A 19,909-nucleotide genomic window follows, 5' to 3' on the forward strand; every position below is an offset into this window, starting at 1 on the left:
TATATATATATAATATGTATATAATATGTATATATATATTAATTAGGGCTGTGAAACGATTAAAATTTTTAATCGGGTTAATCACAGGTTTTTGTGGATTAATCATGATTAATCACATATTACCGATATTCTCGGTATATTTTGTGAGAACATAGAGATTTATGACAAAAGACGGATATATACATTTATACATTCTTCTATACAATGGTGCTGCAACTCAGCAGTTATTTAGCATTTTTCTTCCATATGGAACATTAATACATCTTCATCCTAAACAGAATGTTTAACCCTCCTGTTGCCTTTCGGGTCAATTTGACCCCATTCAATGTTTAATGTCGGTGTTCTTTGTGGTCAATTTGACCCCAGGCTGTTTTTCACTGTGTCAAACATATAAGAAATATCAACTTTTATTTTTATTTAAAGGGCTATTTAGGTAGTCAACAAACAAACATAAAGTACCTCACACTTAAACTTGGGAAGCAATATTAATTCTAATAATTTTCTGGAGGTTTTAATTGCTGGGGTCAAATTGACCCCGAGGGTAAAATATGTTAGTAAATGTAAAGGTAACAGGAGGGTTAAACAGAGCATTTTTCTCTTGTTTGTCAACCATTAACTCCACCATGATACAATCTAAAGGCCTCTAGTCTTCCTCTAGCAGCTGCTGAGGCAAACTGACTGTGTGGGTTTTCTTCATGAACTGGGCCGTGATGAAAGGGACGGCGGGTACACCGCTGCAAAGCTGAAACCTCACCGGACACGGACAGGTGGACAGATTGACAAGTGACTTTTTTTTTGCTCGGTCCCGATGCGCGCGCACGGAGCTCTGTGGCGCGCCAGACGGAGATCGATAAGTGTTAACGCAACGCGAAGAGACAGAAATGACATGCTGCTGTGGAGATACGATCAACAACAGACGTTTAGTTTAATCAAAGAACAAAGACGTGCTATAGAGAACATGTCAGGGGGCGGGCCAATCTTTTTAATGTCATGCGATCTACCGACACTACGCCGCGATCGACTGGCAGGTCGCGATCGACGTGTTGAGACCCTGATCTACAGGAAGTAAAAGTCGTAACAAGGTTTCCGGAGGTGAACCTGCGGAAGGATCATTACCGATGAACAGCACGACCGTCTGCATGAGAGCGGACATAGTTCAGATTGAAGTGGTGTATTGGAAGCTCATTTTGCAAGTGACTTTTTTTTCGTCCCGACGACCAACAACAGACGGATTGGAAGCTCATTCTGCGCATGCGTTAAATGCGTTAAAAAAAAAAAAACTAGTTAAACCTGAAATTGGATTAACTGAGTTAACGCGTTATTTTTCACAGCACTAATATTAATATATATATCTCATAGAGCTCTTAAAGTAAAGCAATCCATCAGTCCATTCCTCCATTATCACCATAGTGGCTTCTTAACTGGACTCTTTATTTCTGAAATAAATACTTGTCTATCAATAACACGAGTTAGAGGGAATCCCTTTAAAGCGTCTTGTGAGCCACAATTTTTCTGGAAAATGCAGAGGTTTTGTTTGTTTCTTCGTGTTTCCTCCTGCAGTCTTTTCTTTCTTTTGGCCTTTGATCTCAGCGTGGACGACTTCTTTCTCATCATGAACAGAAATGGCATCAAAAGGCCTCGTGGCTCTGATTTGATTCATATTGCAGTGAAATAATGTTTCTGCTTCAGCACGCCACAGCCATGTATCCTAATGTATCCACGCTGCCATGAAAACACACACACACGAGACTGTAACACAGTTGGTTTAGGTTTCTTCTTCTCGATTAGTATCGGCCCGTTTACCTGTGAGACCCTCTTTCCCAGAGCCAATTATCCCCCTTATCTGTGTCCAGTTTGCCTCTGTGTGTGCGCCGCATGCAGCGTGTGTGCGCCACACGGTTCCTCCCGTACGTTGGAGAGGTGTGTGATTGGCAGCTTAAGGAGTGTGAGAAAGTTCTCCGTCAGAAAGTCTACCTGGATCAGTTTCAGGGCTGGGCTGCAGGGGGGGGGAGAGAGGGAGAGAAAGGGGGGGGGGGAGGGGGGAGAGAAAGAGAGGGAAGGAGAGGGAGGGGGAGAGGGAGAGAGGCTGAAAGACTCCCTTTATCTGCATGACGATCCCTGAGAGGTAGAGGGAGGGATGGAGGGATGAGGGAGAGCGGACCCCCCTGCCCAGGTGAGGGGATGAACAGGTGAGCGTAGTCATTATGAGGAAAGGCGAGCTCTTTCTGTCCCCTGTTCTCTCACTCACTTGTTTTTTCTCCCACTAATCTCTTCAGGGAAATGTATGTGTTGTGCGTATAATGTCATCCAGATTGCAGGGGGGGGGGGGGTAAGTCTGTGCTGTGTTGCTCTGGTTACTGATGTCTCACATTTTTACCAACCAGTTAAACTAGTTTTCTTTGTTACTTGCTCACCAACCTCATTTGTTGCTGAGAGTTAGACGAGATGCTTGCCGTCACTCTGATGTCCGTGCACCAGTGTGCAGCGAGAGTCAGCCGCCGGTCAGCCAGCACAGCAGTAAGCAGCCAGTCGACCTCTGTCCAGAGTTTAAATTTAGACTCAGATAGCCACCTCGCAGCCCGGGCTCCGTGGTCTCCTTTACATGCGGACATGAGAGTAGCCTCAATCGTTGAGGGGATGGATTTTACAGAAAGGCCACTAAAGCTGCTCCCTCTTACTCAATTAGTCGGAAAATCTGTCGTTTTATTCTTCGTGGACGAGTCGATTATTAGTTCTTTATGCTTCTCTCATGATGAATGACTTATTGCCAAGAAACTAACAAACACATCTCTGGCTAATACAACATTTAAACTGGTGCTTTTGTGTGATTCTTTGTGGAGAATTCGTCGTGGCTTTCGGCAATCTTACCGACTCTTAAGTTTGACCCCAACGACAGAATCACAGGCAGTCTGGGATGATTTAGCTGCTGCGCCGCCGCTGAGACGAGAAAGGTTCATAAATGTACGGCCACTTCTTTAAGCCCTTCGCTCTGCTGCTGTTGAATCTGTTTGGATGAGAGAGTGCTCAGTTTGTTAATCTGATAGAAGTGTTAACAAGCCAGTGACTGAATCAGGAAGATGAATGTGAAGTTAAAGAGAAGGTAAGCGGACAAAGCTAGTGACCACGAGGTGCTTACTCCTCTGGATGTCTAGATTCTGCGCAAGATAACGGCTTACCAGACATTGTGGGAACTAAATCTGATGCTTCCTCAGCTTTGTCCTTCAGAAGTAGTTCACCAAGCTCTGGTTAAGGCCTGCTCTTTTGTTAAAGGACCTTTGACAAATGACAATATGATAGGCGCTATAGAAATACTGTTAACGTGAAATGAATGGAGTGAAGTCCCCACCGTTTATAATCCTCATGTCAAGTTTTAAAACTCATTCATGGTCAGCTTCACTGCCAGAGGCCATAGCTGACTGTTGCTGCAAGAGACTCATATTGGGCTGAGAGTGTGTGCACTATTATCTGTGTGTGTGTGTGTGTGTCAAGTGTACATTGTCATTAAATGGAACTTATATATTTGTGTTATCACCTTCTGAGCCAAATTCAAAGCATGAAGAAGAGAAATACAGTCAATACATTTAGCATTTTTGTTTTGATGTTTGTTATCCATACGCAAAGTGGAGTTTTAGGTCAAAATATTTGGAAGAAAATTCTTTAGAAATGACTGAGGCTCAAGTGCGTGAGTCACATATCATCTACACAAGTCGTCCTCACTGACAAACTGCTGTATATGTTGTCTCATATATACAATTTAAATACTGAGAAGTACAAATACCTTAAATTACTGAAATAAATGTACCTTTAGGGACTGGCTCGTGTCTGTAGAATATCATTGTTTCTGAAGATACGTCGTGGTTGAGTTTGTTCCGCTGTGATTGGTTGACGCTTTGAGGCCCACAGATCACATTCCCTTTATTTGTGATGTGTTGGAGGCAGACGTGTTGAATGCAGATGACTGGGAACCTCGACATATAGAGTGCAAACCAAACCAGCTGACTTAGGCTTGCGTTTAGGTGAACAAAGCACTTCCTGAGGTCAACATGCAAAGTGCGTGATCATGCAAATAGGTTCAGGTGCTGTGAGTCTTCCCGTCTATCTGCTCTACTGTTATTCTTCTGTTCTTGTGTTTCTTAAGAAATAGAAATAGAAAAGATCCCAAAAAAATCCCACTACAGTGAAAGTACAGAAGTATTATCAGCTAAATATTATCAAAAGTATCACAAACGGCCCTTATGACTTACTGGTGTGTTATTGTATATTATGATCTTGTTGAAACTGATGCATCAGTACATATTGTGAGTCATTCACTTCTGTAGACGGTTGAGGTGAAGCAATCTTTTATTACTTTTTTATGGTTCGCTAATATAGTGCAGTTGTTCCCTGCAAAGTGTCAAATCTGAGCGGCTGTGAGATGGGGTAGAAAAAAAGGTTATGTAACACAAAGATATATTAGTTGTTTCAAGCCGTTGCTGTTTTTATGAACTATAACAAACACAGTGCATGTGACTACTTCATAATAAAAGTCAACTCATGTTTCAGTCGGTTTGAATTCGCCACAGAGCCCCGCTTCGTAATACTACACTTATATAATCATTGCAACACTTTCATTAATGGTCCATAGGCTCCATCACCATTATGTTACCTCCTTTAATGTTTGATAACGACTCAATAGACATGTTTTTTAATGAAAATATTGGAGATTGACACTTTAATTAACTGTTTGGATTTAATCAGCTGATATGTTTAGAAGGAAATTCTCTTGTTGTGGCTGGATTTCTTCCTTCTTGATCGATGCTGACTAATCTCTTAACCTGAAGCTGTATAAACATGTATCTCTCTCCTCTCTGACTGCTGGTGAGACTTCACAGGATACTCACACACTGGACCTCAGTAACCAAACACCCACAGGACACAGAGAGTTTGGATCAGAGTTCAATTCACGTAGATTTATTTGTAACCAACAGTTTCAAAAATAAATCTGAGCTGGGTCCGTTATTAAAGTCAACAACCTCCCTCCACGTCTGTCTTTCCCAACCGCCGAACAAACACATTGCCATATTATTTATATATCACACTCAATGCAGGTGGCGCCTCCGTCCACTCCCTCATTACATATTAGTTCTCGTCACTCAGTTTGACCCCTGCACCGGTTCAAGCCGGTTACTTTAAGGAATGTGGAGGTTCTTGCTGACGTCTCTCCCCTCGTCACTTCTCTTATCGTTATTTTGTCTGAGCACCCCGGTCCTCGCTCTACAGTCCCTGCTCTACAGTCTCCTCTCTACCGGTTAATACTGGACCAGCACAAGGCCGCTGGGTCTATCTACGCCTGCCGTTCTTGTAGCTCGTGTCCTGAAGAGAGATGTGTGTGCGTGCTCTAAATCATATTTGCAGTTGTAATTTAAGCCTAATATAAAACTATGCACAAGTGTAACACACTGTTCTCTATATGTTGTGGCAGCACATGATACAACACATTTTTCTTCCGCTCTCTCTTCAGAGACAATGAATAGGCCGGCGCCTTTTTATTGAGATGAAACGATTGATAGATAATGTGTTGAGTTACTGATTAGATGAGCGATAGGTGGATTTTATTGCCTTTGCACAGAGCCAGGCTCGATGTTCCCAGTTGTAGCCTTCTGGCTGTAGCTTCAACAAGAGTGAGGTGTCAATCTTTTCATTTAACTCGATACCAAAATGTCAAAACTTAAACTTGAAATGTAAAATGTTAATCTAAAAGTAACCAGTCGGCCTCACTGTAGTGATCAGGTAAATGGAGTAAAACACACAATATACCAGTTCAATATAGTACTTGAGTTAATGTAGTTACCTTCCATCACTGAAACTGATCAGACGCACACACACACACACATACACACTCTCTCTCACACAAATGTGTAACCTGTGCATTCCTGCTGTGTGGGAGCCGAACGGGAGGGAGTCAGTGAAGGGAAACGAAAGGAGAGGAGAATAGTTGGAGCTTTCTTTCTTTCCAGAGTCTCTCTTTCACTCTTTCTCCTCCTGTCGTTTGTGCTCTCCTCTCTTTTGTCCCCTAATTGACTCTCTACGCAGCCTTGCATACCTGCATGTACGCTGATACTGTTGTGCACAACGTTTGTACACACATACACACACACCCACACACACACTTTAAGTCCACCCCCAAACAGACACACAGATCAGGAATTCATCAGCCAGAAACACACAAAACACAAAGAAGGTTAATTCTTTAGGGATCTGGAGCTCGTGTTTTTCAGAGATAAGTTATTAACTCGAGGGGTAAACGTCTCAAGGGAAGCGTGTTTTAATGATTTCATTTGTGTGCAAATTGGATTGAGGGTGGGAGTTTCTTTATTAGGAGAGAAGAGAGGAAGAGGTACCTTGATTTACAAAATCTCAGTGAAATGACAGTCTCTGGATGTCATTGTGTGTCATTGAGGGTATGGTATACATATATAATTTAAAGGGCTCCACGGATGTATTCACAGCAAAAAGTTGACTTCCTTCACCATCGATCTCTTTCTCTCTTCTTGTCATATCTCATCACCTGTCTTCCTCCACCTCCAACATCTCCCACACACACCCTCTCCCTCTCTCTCATGGTAGACCCTTTGTTCTCTGTGTCACTGCCCTCCACTGATGTTCGGCCACATCACGTCCCGGTGGATTACACTGAGCAGGCAGAGATATAGTATAGCTGTCATAGATCCTCCCTCTTCTCTCCCCGTGGTTTCTTGTGTTGTTCAAAGCTTGACAGGAGGAACCACAAACATTTCATTGAGCTGGCACACCATGAAACATATTCTCAGTAATGATTTTCACCCCCATGATGCCTCTCCTCCGCGCTTCCTGTCCACTGGGATACACATCTTCCTTATTTACTGAAGTGAAATACAATAGCCGATTTAAAAGCTATTCTGTAGTTATCCATCTATCTACTAGTTGGTTGAACAAAACAAAACATTACAAAATATCACTTTTGAAAAGATGAATAACATCTCTATGAACATGGCTATAATAGCATTATCGGGAATTCTTGTGACCATAATAATCATGGAGTTAAAATGTGGTATTGTGACAGCCATAGCCCATATAACAGATTATTTCTACATTATTCTTTACTGTTATGTATTCATAATTTGCGCACATTGTTACGCATTAGAGTTAAAACCATTAATCAATTATGTAGTTTGATAATCGCTAAATTGTTTCAGTACATTTTAGCCCCGAATAATCACAGATTTGTGTCTCTCTAACTTGAAAATGTGGTTTAAAAACATTTCAGGATTCTAAACTTAACCTCTTTGTGGTTGTTGATTAGGGTTGGGTACCGAAACCCGGTGCCAATATGGTACCGGTTCCAATACAACCGGTATTACCCGGACCGAAACGCAACGCACATTTCGGTGCTTCTTTCCGGTGCCTGAGCCGATTGAAATTGAAAAAAACTATTGTTGTGAACTTCTGTGGTGACTCCGCCCTGTCAGCAGGTTACGATAGCCTCTCATATTTAACTTTGACAGCGGAGGCTGCGCCGTGTGTGACTAGTGAGGCCGTGTCGAGCACACCAGCGTCAGGCTGGACGCGACGGGGAGACGTCACCGGTCCCCCTGAACACGCGGAGACCGATGATGACGAGCAGCCTGAACTCAGCTTAGTACCGGAACGTTGACTGCAAGTCTTGCATTCATAAAAGTAGCCCAAGAAATAATAAATTAGCCATTATAACCATGCTTAAGCTAGCGCTAGCTCGTAGCTACGAGCGTGACAGTCTGCTAGCAGATGTGTTGGTGTCCAGCGGTCCCGGCTGTTTACCCGGTGTTACCGGGAATATAATGACGGAGGAATAAAGACCGTGGGGCGTCACTTTGTTTCAGTGGAACTTTCGCTGTCAGAAGCAAAACTTTATGTGTCACGTGTCATCTTCAGTCCCTCTGATTGGTTGTTCTCTGTGCCCATCAACACAGTGACAGGATTAACCCTATAAGGGCTGCACATGACAATACATATTACAAAATATCACTTTTGATCACAGAGATGGGCATTTTTCTTTTGTTGAGAGGAGGTTCGGCCATTGTATAATTGAGAGTAGGAGACTGTATTCCCAATTAGGACAATAGTTCCCATGGCGATAGCTAGAGACAAGCGTAAAGATGTATTGCTCGTTCTCATTAACTCTTGACAGGTCGCCGAGAAGGCAGATGGATTATTTGTTGATGAAAATAATCGTTGGTTGCAACTGATACCCATCGTCAATTTGAGACCAACAAGTGTAGGTTGTCATAGAAAATGGTTGCGCATCCTTAAAAGAAAAGATGTGTAAATTATAGAGTTTGCATTTCACAGATGGGCCACATGACCATCTATGGAGAATCCTTTAATTGTAAAATTCCTGCAATTTGATTATTACAGTAAGACTCTAGAGATGCCAGCACACACACACACACACACACACACACACACACACACACTGTGAACACACACTATCCTGTGCAGACACACACACACACACACCACTCCCAGACTATTTTCTAACTCAAAAGGCCTCTCTCTGAAAGTCCAGCCGTGGATGTGAAGTGTCCAGACATGGTAATTTCCTGTGGAAGTCGGAGAAAAGTAGGGGGGGATGAGTGCAATCAGTCTGGGCTGCGGTGGGGGATGTGAGGGAGTGGTGGGAGGTGTAAAGAGTTGAGATTAATGAGCCAAAGGGGAAAGTTGACTCAAGCGCTGTGGAGGAGAGAGTCGGGAGGGTTCAGTGGATGATCTCAGTCTGGGGCACAGGTGTTTTGGGTGGGGGTGCACATGGGTGTCTTAACATCTTACTCACCCTGTTGAGAGAGTCATGTATGCAGCAGGAGGTGAAGGAGGGGAGAGATAATGGGGAGGACCGGTTGGAAATGGGCAGGGCGACATGGCGGATGAGGGCACGGCTTGTTGAGAGGCCTCTGTTGCTCCTCAGCATAGTTTAGTCTCAGTCAATTAACTCTGCAGGAATGTGACGGTCAGAGAGGGACAGACAGTGGTGGAAACTAACGAAGGGATTTTCTCTATATTCACTTTATTGTACTTTTCACTTCAGTACATTTATCAGCTTTGACAGCTTCTCGTTACTTTAACATGAACTAAGCGCTCTTTAAAGAAGCTTCTGATGGCTATGAGTTGCAGTTCCACACGAGTTAATGAAAATTACAGTAATAATATGTAATTTGTTGATTCCTTTTAGAGCAACATATAAGTGTTTGTGTTTTTATTTATGACAATTTAAGGATATGAGAACTCTGCTTGAAGTTTGTCGTTTTATAAAAAGATCATAGTTTGTGTTGAAATACGTACTTTTGCACAGGTTAAGGGATCATCGTCATGGTTACAATAATAACCGGTAAAGGTCAGGGAACGGTTCATGACTTAAAAATATCAGATTATCCAATATTTCACCGCAAAAATCATTAGGAGGAAGGTCCAAAGGTAAATAGAGACATTTGCTGCAGAAGTTTGAATTGTATTCTTCACCTTATTATTTCATGACCCGTCAACTATGTCCTGTGAGTATTTGGATGGGCCCGATGTTTGAAGGAAGACGGGGAGATGATGCTGATGAAGATGGTATCTAGCGGTGGGTCAGTGAGGGTGAAGAGCAGAATAAGAAGGCGACTGCTAATTATGTCCAGAATGAAAGAAAAACAACAGAGACGTCAAGAATGCGAGAACAGAGACATTTAATTCTCGGGACGGGGTCATGGGAGCAGGGTGGGTTGCACGGCTGCACACCGGGGGTCTGATTCCACATCTCATGTGTGTGTGTTTTTCACCTGAGGGCAGGGAGGTGGACAATACCCTAAAGTCCCGTCTGTCTCACGCTCCTCCGCACTGGACACACACTTAATTTTTCTTCGTTGTTATTGCGAGCAAAGAATCTATTGACCCAAGGCTAGAGGGAACCTTAGTGTCCAGATAACATGTTATTGTATTCTTCATCCTCACACTTCAACATACACAACATGAAACTGACAACATGTACGAGCTTTGCCACTGGAATAGTAATGGCATTGTTACTGTGGTTACCTCCAGCACTAATTTGCGGTGCAGGTGAGGTGTTAGCCATCCAATCAGGTTCAGGCACAGCTGCTGCCATGACAACCGTTTGCATGTTTGCATGGATGTGTTTGCGTGTGTGCGTGTGTGTCTTGATGCTCAGAGTGAGAGTTGGCAGGTGCACAATTGACAAATGCTCACCTGCAGATCATGAATATTAAAAGTTGTGTGAAACATTTGCTGTTAGTTGGTTGCTACAGCGACTATTTAATAGTCCTTTATGTGCGGAATCCATCAAATGTTTTGATGGTGCTGTTTGACTGTGTCGATGTTTCATATCTACACAAAGGCTTAAGTCCATTTGTTTAATTACTGTAGACTTAACTTGCTTCTGGGTTTGGACCCGTGAGATGAGCGTTGTGTGCGGCAGTTAATTTTATGTTGAAATGGATGTTTGATTAGCTAAAGAGGCCTGTAACTGGCCAAAATAAATAAAAGATTATCAGACACGTACAAAATACAGCTAAATAATCATTTCATGATAAAATAATTGCTAGCTAAATAATTAAGAGTGTTAAAAGTGTTACAACTAATATGAAGACTTCTGGTTTTCCTTTAAACTGTCATCACTTGAATCTGTAGCTTCTCTTGTTTTTATGAAGCTTTGTGAGTTTCAGCTCATTGTTTAACTGCAACTTTACTGTTTTGCTTCACTCTTACCGGCTGTTTTAAAAGAAGAAACACTTTACTTGTACACTACACACCTGCCCAGCTCCAATCCACAGTTAGCAGCTGGCTGGTGAGGAGAGAAGTTTCCCTCAGAAGTTGGTGGAGAACAAAAATGGAGTTGAAAGAGAGTGACATATTGCAGTCAGCAGGTGTACAAAGAGAAGGGGAATGACTGATGATGTGTGAATAAGCATCTGTTTGCTAACAAGTTTGCAATATCAACCTTGAAGTTCATTATGAGTCATGTTATCTCCGCTGCCCCCAAGTGGCCAACAAAATCATTCTTTTTAGGTTTTACGAGTTCATGGTTTTTCTCGAAATAAATAGCTAATTTAAAATGCAGGAACTGAAATAAGACAACACCGTGTCTATCTTCTTTATAGTTTGTAAAATTTCTAAGAAACAGGAAACCTACAAACCCCAAACATAAAGTTTTACCCATTCAGTTTTTAAGCTCCATAGCTGGAAGTTAATTTTAGATGATTAAAGCACCAAATCTTGTTGTCTAAAATTATAAATGGAACATTTGGTTTACTACAATCTCCATTGTAGCACGTAGACTAATATTTTCAGGGCTGAATGAAAGCATTGTATATGGAAAAATAAAGATTAGCAATCTAGTTGGGTAATATTGGCTGTGAGTGTCTGAATTGCGTGTGCGTGTGTAAGTGTGTATGCATTAGTGTGCGAGCTCTGAGGGGAAATTCCTCTCTCAGGGCTGGGAGTTCTTCCTGTCGTAGAGCTGTGTTTGTACAGCCAGGCTTTGTCGGGATATCCTACCCTGCCCATGTCTGGGAGAGAGAGAGAGAGAGAGAGAAAGAGAGATGGAGGGATGGCAAGGGGAAGAGAGGGGCACCGATTGGGTAGGGGGGTGAGGGGTCAGGCTGAGAAAGTGGAGGAGTGACAGAGGCAGTGGTAGAAGTTTATAAACCTTTATTAAATAGAACTTGACATGCCATCACAAATGTCTGCACAGTTGTTTAAATTAGCATCTAATCCGGAGATTTACTGCTGTTAGACTAATGTGAGGCTGGAGGTGAAGGGACAGACAACCAGACAACCAGACAACCAGACAACCAGACAACCAGACAACCAGACAACCAGACTACCAGATTACCAGACTACCAGACTACCAGATTACCAGACTACCAGACTACCGGACAACCAGACTACCGGACAACCGGACAACCGGACTACCGGACTACCGGACTACCGGACAACCGGACTACCAGACAACCAGACTACCAGACTACCAGACAACCAGACAACCAGACAACCAGACTACCAGATTACCAGACTACCAGACTACCAGACAACCAGACTACCAGACTACCAGACAACCAGACAACCAGACAACCAGACTACCAGATTACCAGACAACCAGACTACCAGACTACCAGACTACCAGACAACCAGACAACCAGACTACCAGATTACCAGACAACCAGACTACCAGACAACCAGACTACCAGACAACCAGACAACCAGACTACCAGACTACCAGACTACCAGACTACCAGACAACCAGATTACCAGACTACCAGACAACCAGACTACCAGACTACCAGACTACCAGACAACCAGACAACCAGACAACCAGACAACCAGACTACCAGATTACCAGACAACCAGACTACCAGACTACCAGACTACCAGACAACCAGACAACCAGACAACCAGACTACCAGATTACCAGACAACCAGACTACCAGACAACCAGACTACCAGACTACCAGACAACCAGACTACCAGACTACCAGACTACCAGACAACCAGACTACCAGACTACCAGACTACCAGACAACCAGACTACCAGACTACCAGACTACCAGACTACCAGACTACCAGACAACCAGACAACCAGACAACCAGACAACCAGACTACCAGATTACCAGACTACCAGACTACCAGACAACCAGACTACCAGACAACCAGACTACCAGACAACCAGACTACCAGACAACCAGACAACCAGACTACCAGACAACCAGACTACCAGACTACCAGACTACCAGACTACCAGACAACCAGACTACCAGACTACCAGACTACCAGACAACCGGACTACCGGACTACCGGACAACCAGACTACCGGACAACCAGACTACCGGACAACCAGCCTGAAAGGATGGATGGTTCTTCATCAGGACTAACGCTCTTGTTTTGATGTATTGTGTTTTTGGAATCCCCTGTTCTCTCTGGCCAGGCTATCTCACAATCAGAGTGAGAACTGATTACAGATGTGGTTGTTGATGTGGTTGTTGATGTGGTTGTTTCTAGGAGTGGAAACAGTTTAGATGGAAGGAAACAGACCCAAAAGTGCATTAAAAATATCCACTAACACTCACAGATACGTTCTCCTTGGCTACAGTGCTGTTCTTCTATACACAAAAACGCGAATTAATACTTGGACAGATTTGAAAAAGATATTGTCTCACCCATTCTTTCTTTTGAGAGAATGTGCAGCGTTTAAACAGGATATAAACTGTACATTTCCTTATTAGATAGTTAAACAAGCTATAGCTGCACCAGAGTTGAATCCAGTGAGGCAAAATCACATTGGATACTTTATGGGAGGAACCCTTTTTCATTTGTGAATCACATGTTTAACTAATGAACATATCTGCATTGCATGGCCTTAATTGCTGGAACGGAGCACATCAGTAACGTTATTAGTTCCACTGGCGCTTGCCAAGTGAAATTGTCTTCTGTGGAAAGGGTCAATAAATATTTTAATTTGGAAACAAAAAAGAAACAAGAAGGCTCTGATGCTAGCAGGTCTGTCAAGATGAAGGTTAGTGAGATACATTCAGAGATTAGAACCATATTCAAAGTATGAGGCTGGCTGGAAAAATTAATAATCAGAGATATTCATCCTCAATTTCTAAAGATTTTCTTTCTAATTTCAGTCATTTTAAAATTAAAATCATATTTTATATCTGAATCAGGAAAAGAAGGAATATTTTAGCTCTAAACTGTGAAAAAAGACATAAGTTAATATTAAATAATTAGAAATGTAACAATGTTTTTAAAAGGGATCGTTTTTATTTTCAACACACACACACACACACACACACAAAACATACACTACGCACATTCCCATGATGTTATTTCCCTGCTGTTATCACTTTGGCCATTATCCCCACAAATGGCCCAAATATGCAGCAAATGAGTTTGAGTCAGACTGAGGTCAAAGTAACCGTCCATCGTGGACTTTGATGTTGTCGGCGTGTTTACTGTATACTTCTTCCTCTCTGTACTTGTTCACTTTGCCTTCGCTCGGCCTCTAATGGCCACAGTTCTCTCTGATCTAGCAGACTTAGTGATTGCAAAACCAATTGTTTTGGTTTCCGTGTGAATTTGTGTGTGTTTTGCAAAGGTTGTCAGGAAGCGTTTAATGTGGATGATTCTTTGAATCTTTTTACTCCTGTATTCTCGGTCTTATCGGAGGCTGTTGTTGTGAGTTTAACTTGGTAACCATGGTTAAATGGACCCCTCCGGGACGCCATACACAACCACCAACCTAAGCAACAGGGCTTACCATGGATACGCCCTTCCTGTTTCAATGACAATATCATAACTTACCTGGCTGTGTGCACTCGTGGGTGCAGAGGTTACTCTGTGAGGGGGGCTGAATGAGAGAAACAAAAGAAAAGCGAAAGGCTCTGGACTTCCCACAGGTCTTAACCTGACATAGCAGTTGGTTGCGGACAGAAAGAGGGGAGCGGCGCTTACGGTGGATGGAAGGAAGGGCGGGGGAAGACGGAGGGCGATTGGAAAGATGATAAGGCTAAGAGGTCTGTGAGCAGGCCAACAGTGAGCTCACGCTGTTTGTGCATTTCGTTGTAGCGGCTAGTTCATCATAAAAATAAAGAAATTGCTCTGACTCAAGCAGCTTTTTTTGCTACAAGCTTAAGACGACAGATTTGAAAATAAAAAATAAAAATCTGGGTGTGTGAAGTTAGAAATAGGATCGTTTATGAATTTTCAGGGTATTGGAGGCGCCAGACAGGTTTTTACAAGGAAGAGATTAATATTTAGCGAAATGCTTAATCAGCATAATAGTCCGACTCTTAAAGATTGAAGCAGTGTATTGTTACTCTTGATTATAAAGTATTTTTAGCTGGGTCCCTCACAATTTAGATGTACTGTATATGAGTTGTTATCAGTTCTACCAAAGAGATGTTTCTGCTTTAAATATTTCAGATTATTTTTATTTAATAATTCCTTGAGTCCCAAAGAGGTCAAATTATAAATTTCCAAAAAAAAGAGTACAACATTTGTAAAATAAATGAAAATGTACTAATAATTTATATATATTTTTTCTTATAACACATTTATCATCTCACAAACCCTCAGATTTATGTTTTGACCCAGTGGAGGGACCCAACCCGTAGGCCGGGAACCATTGGACATTGATTATTGATTAGTTATGAAGTGGTTCAAACTGCTACGACAGTAAACTATTGTACTTCTGATTCACAAGGCTTGCAACTTGCAAGTATCTGAATAATTCTTAAACCTCTGATTCTGTAGAACTAATGTGATTATAATGGACTGAAGGATCCCACAGTATAAAGATGTAAATCATGAATATTAAACATTATACTTCAGGTGAGACTGGTAATGACTCCAGCTGGTCTATCTGTGGGCGACCTGCTATCGCCAGCCTTTAATGAAGTGGCTGCGAGGGCTCTGCAACCCAGCACATCTCATTAGCTCCATGACTTCTAGTGTGTGTGTGTGTGTGTGTGTTCGTTCTTCCCCTTCAACCTTTCTCATTATCTTATCACCTCTCGTTTCTTTTGAGATCTCTCTTGTATCTCGCCATCCTTGTGTTTCACCTTCTTCCGACCTATTTGTTCTTCATATCTGAAAATCCGACAAACCACAGGAGTCTCAGGAATCGTTACTCCACCACAGCTGCCACTGTTGAGTTTCTCCTCTTCCTTTCTTTGACCTTTGTCTTTACATACGCCCAACATAATTAGTTTCCTACCCCTTTTTTCTGTCATTTTCTCCTTCTGTACAGGGACTTTTCCTCCCATCTCCTCATCTGTTGCAGTACAGATATACTAGATGTACCTCCACTCGAAGCAAATCCCTGACTCAGTATTTTCCACTCCATCAATTGTCTTTCCCCCCCACCCTAATAGTTTGCACCTTCATTGCAACCCGTCATCTTTTCTTCTCCTGGCATGTCGCCTCTTTTTCGCCTCTGGCTAATGGTACCATTGCTGCTGACCTCCTGCCTTTAACCTCCCTCCAAATCCCTCACTCACCTCCTGTGCCCGTCACCTGATTCCTCTATCTCCCCCTCTCTAGCTCCCTCCTTCTATAAGAGTCCCCCCCCCCACACACACACACACACTCCCCTGGCAGTTTATGCTCTCGCAGCAAAGACGTGCCTACACATCCATGTAGCCTTTTAGGAGGAACTTTACCCATAATGCACACGGTGGAGGGATTTGCATGACAGGCGCTGGTGTGTTTCACAGAAGGCGGAATGGATGGATGGAGACAAAGAGTTGTTGGGGAAAGAGTTGGTCTGAATTATTCATTAGTCTATAAGATGAGCTAAAATACCAGAAAAGAGAAAAGCAGCACACATAAAAACACTTGTCCTCTGTTATCTCTCCAGAGTGTGATGTCTCTGGGAGCTGAAAGTCATCATTTTAAAATGTGAAGCTTATGCCCGACTCCTCTTCTTATAACACATATAATACACTATGTATAGGCTTTATCTTTACATAAGGCTATGCATGCATTTTTAGAAATGATCAAGATTGAGTCACATGGACTGTAAATGCTCGAGGCAACAACCCCGTTGATCCAACCCGTATTCAGAAGTACAGGACATAAAGATCCTCATACCTGCTCTATGAGTGTAATCTTTATATTTCACAGTTTTTCTTAATGTCCTCTCTCCCCAAAATGAACCGACAGCCCGTCTCTCTCTGCCTGGCTGCAGGTTGAGGTTTTCCTGAATCAGCAGCCGGCTGCAGCCTTAACGTCTTCGACAACTGAATCACTTCTGCTTTTATTAAAATCCAAACACGATCGAAACACAAACACTTTCCACAGCATTGGAATGAACTCGATATATTTAAGGACAGTGTTGAAGTCATCATACTTTACATGAGTATTTCCATTTCATGCTATACCATATACTGTATTTCTATTTATTTCACTGCTGTCGTTACTACTTATATTTCAGATCAACATTGTCCAATATCCAATGAGTTGTCAATATATGATCCATTTGTACAGATATGATGATATTTTTGGCTGCTAATAATACACTGTCATAATCCGGCTCTTAAGCCATGACTAAAAAAAACAGTTTTTTAAATGTAAAAGATACATTGGTTAGTAATCAAACAACAAGGTGAAGCTTGGGGTGTGGCAAACTAAACATGGTGCTGGAGGAACAGAGATCCCGGAGGACTTGGGCAGACGGCTCCTAAATCCTCCTGGGAGACTGGCAGATGCTCTTTAGTTGCCCTGATAAGCTCCGCCTACTAGGGACCTGCAAGACAACAAAGGCAAGCAAGAGCAAAAGCACACAGCCTTAAAGCAAGAAGGCTGTCACAACACTTTAATCCATACTTGTAATCTATTAGTTATTAATTGTAATAAAGTAAAAGATCTCTATACTTCTTCCACCGCTTATTTAAATGCTTTATTTTGAATCCTCCTATTATATTGCATGTGAAGGACAGTATGTGGATTCAATTGGGTACAGAGATGTCATATACAGCCACGAACAGACAGTGATGCCCTTTAGGCAACCGCATGTCTCGTGTTAAGCAGATTCTCTCTGTGTTCTCTTCACAGAAGTCCTTCTCTTTGGTGTTGGAGGCTCTGGACTATGACAACGACACGTCAGAATCAGGTGAAGCTGCAGTGTGTGTGTGTGTGTGTGTGTGTGTGTGTCTCTGTATGCCTTTCTATCCAAGTGTTTTGAATGCATATATGATTATCTCCTCCTTCTGAGACGTATTCTGCTTCTTTTGAAGTTTGAAAGCTCCTTTGCCGAAGTGTGTAATAGCGATGTAAATTCTAAAATCTCAAATGTAATACGTCTCTGGATGATTGTAACCACCGCCTGTACAGAAGATTAAACCATATACTGCCATCAATGTATGTTTGGTCAATCTGGTTAAAAAAGGCATCCAAGTTTAGCTACTTAGCTTTTCGCATAACTAGTTGGTGTTATTTTTGTTCTCCTTTGTGATTGAATTTAGCCTTAATGATGTGGAATAACTTAATGATGTGGAATAACACCCGGCTAATCAAAATAGATTTTTCAAATTGTGGGGGGAAAATACGAAAGGCCAAGATTAGCTTTAGCTATGGCTAACTCTGACCGCACATCGGCTAGCTTCAACCAGCGTGGTTTGGTTTTTATGCTCTGTTTTTTAGTTCCTGGTTTATTTCAGTGTTTATTTTCATTTAAAGCATTTAAAAAATCTGATTCTGGTCAGAACAAAATTACCAAATACGTAGTAACTGTCCAATATATGAAAATGTGTATATTTGGGAATTTAAGCTATGAGTTAGCTTTTATATGGCTAGCTGAAAAAATAAGCTTGTAAATTAGTGCATTCACGGCTGTTTTTTTCTCACCTAATGGATGTTTTTTATGATACAGTTCTGTGGCATACTCTTTTGTATATGGGATTATTGTAGTAATTACATTTTGACCAAATATGTAGAACTGTATTTTGGTTTTGTAAGGCAGAATACTAGCTTCAGGTAGTATGGTGGTGTAGTGGCTATTCCTGTCGCCTCACAGCACGAGGGGCCGGGTGGGATCACTGTCCTCAGCGGCCCTTCTGTGTGGAGTTTGCACATTCTCCCCATGAGTTCCCTTCGGGTTCTCCGGCTTCCTTCCACAGTCCAAAAAACATGCAGTTTAGGTTAATTAATGACTCTAAGTTGCCCAAAATTGTGATTGTGAATGGTTGTGTGCAGGCACGTGCACAGACATTTTGGGGGGCAGGTGCTCAAACCTAAAAAAAAGGGCACCCATTGCCAAAAAAAAATTTCTGACAAAGTTGAAGCATAACACCAATGATGCTGTCCTCGACCTGCGTTTCCTCTGGGCAGGATTAGACCGCTAACTTACATTTTCTTTATGAATAAAGATGAATCATTATATAGCAACAGTACAAGCGTTCTGATTGGATAATGGGTCGTCATGCCAGCCACGTATTGCCCTCCTCGCCGGTCTGATACAGATCCGTATTGCCCTCTGACCTCATTTTCAAAATGAGCGATGTTGATCGTCATCAACAGCCAAGAAGAAATTCAAAATGTGTTATTGAAAGTGATGAAGAAGAGAAACTATAGTTTGGATCACTTGTGTTGTTACTTTATTGTAAATTAAAACTATTTTAGCTGAGCTGTGTTGTTCGTTTTCTATAAGATTGATCGTTGTAAGACTGGAACAGACAAAACAAAGAGATAACACATAAAACAATGATGCACAAGGATAGCATGACACCGAGAGCTAGCATAGTTTAGCTCCTATTTTCTGGCTGTGAATTCTCGTGACATTTATAAACATACTTTCAAATATGTCTAAACAGCATTTATACAACACACAAAAATATTCTCTCTCTCTCACTCAAACATGACGTCAGTAAACAGCTGCAAGGCTTTGAAATCATGGATTTCTGAGTTTTTGTTTGTTTATTTTTTTAGGAAACGTCGACCAGTTGTGACGTCATGTTTTCAGCAGCGCTAATGTTGTGGTTGATTTATCACAAAACGTCAGGGGACAAACAGCGTCATGACCTGTGTGTCTGATGCTACGGGTCAGAGGAGAAGGAGGTGCACCAGTTTGGTGGCGCGAGGAAACCTGCGCGAGCCCTTAGGGCTCGATCACACCAGACGCGACTCTAAAAAACGCAGCCGCACCAAAAACGCCTTGTCAAAAACCTGGCCGAGTGTGACATTGATGAGCGGCGCGCTTCCGCGCCTCGCGCTTAAAGTTCAGAATATTTTAACTTTTAACCGCCCCTGAAAAACGCAAAAAAACATCGCCGCGTGGCGTTTAAAAGGCGCGTCTGAAAGTCACGCCATACCATGATAGGGAATCAATGGTTTTGCAGGCTACGCGTTTTTGAGTGGTGCGTCTGG

General features: G+C 42.2%; 1 protein-coding gene across 1 annotated transcript in view; it reads left to right on the forward strand.

The window, feature by feature from the left end:
* Positions 1-19,909, forward strand: part of LOC130211154 (protein jagged-1b) — a 45,823-nt gene that overhangs the window by 6,881 nt on the left and 19,033 nt on the right. Inside the window, exon 3 of the mRNA XM_056441810.1 lies at positions 17,600-17,657. Coding sequence (XP_056297785.1) covers positions 17,600-17,657 — 58 coding nt within the window. The remainder of the gene's footprint in view (positions 1-17,599; positions 17,658-19,909) is intronic.

The sequence above is a fragment of the Pseudoliparis swirei genome, chromosome 20, assembly GCF_029220125.1.
Source record: "Pseudoliparis swirei isolate HS2019 ecotype Mariana Trench chromosome 20, NWPU_hadal_v1, whole genome shotgun sequence".
Classification (NCBI taxonomy): Eukaryota; Metazoa; Chordata; class Actinopteri; order Perciformes; family Liparidae; genus Pseudoliparis; species Pseudoliparis swirei.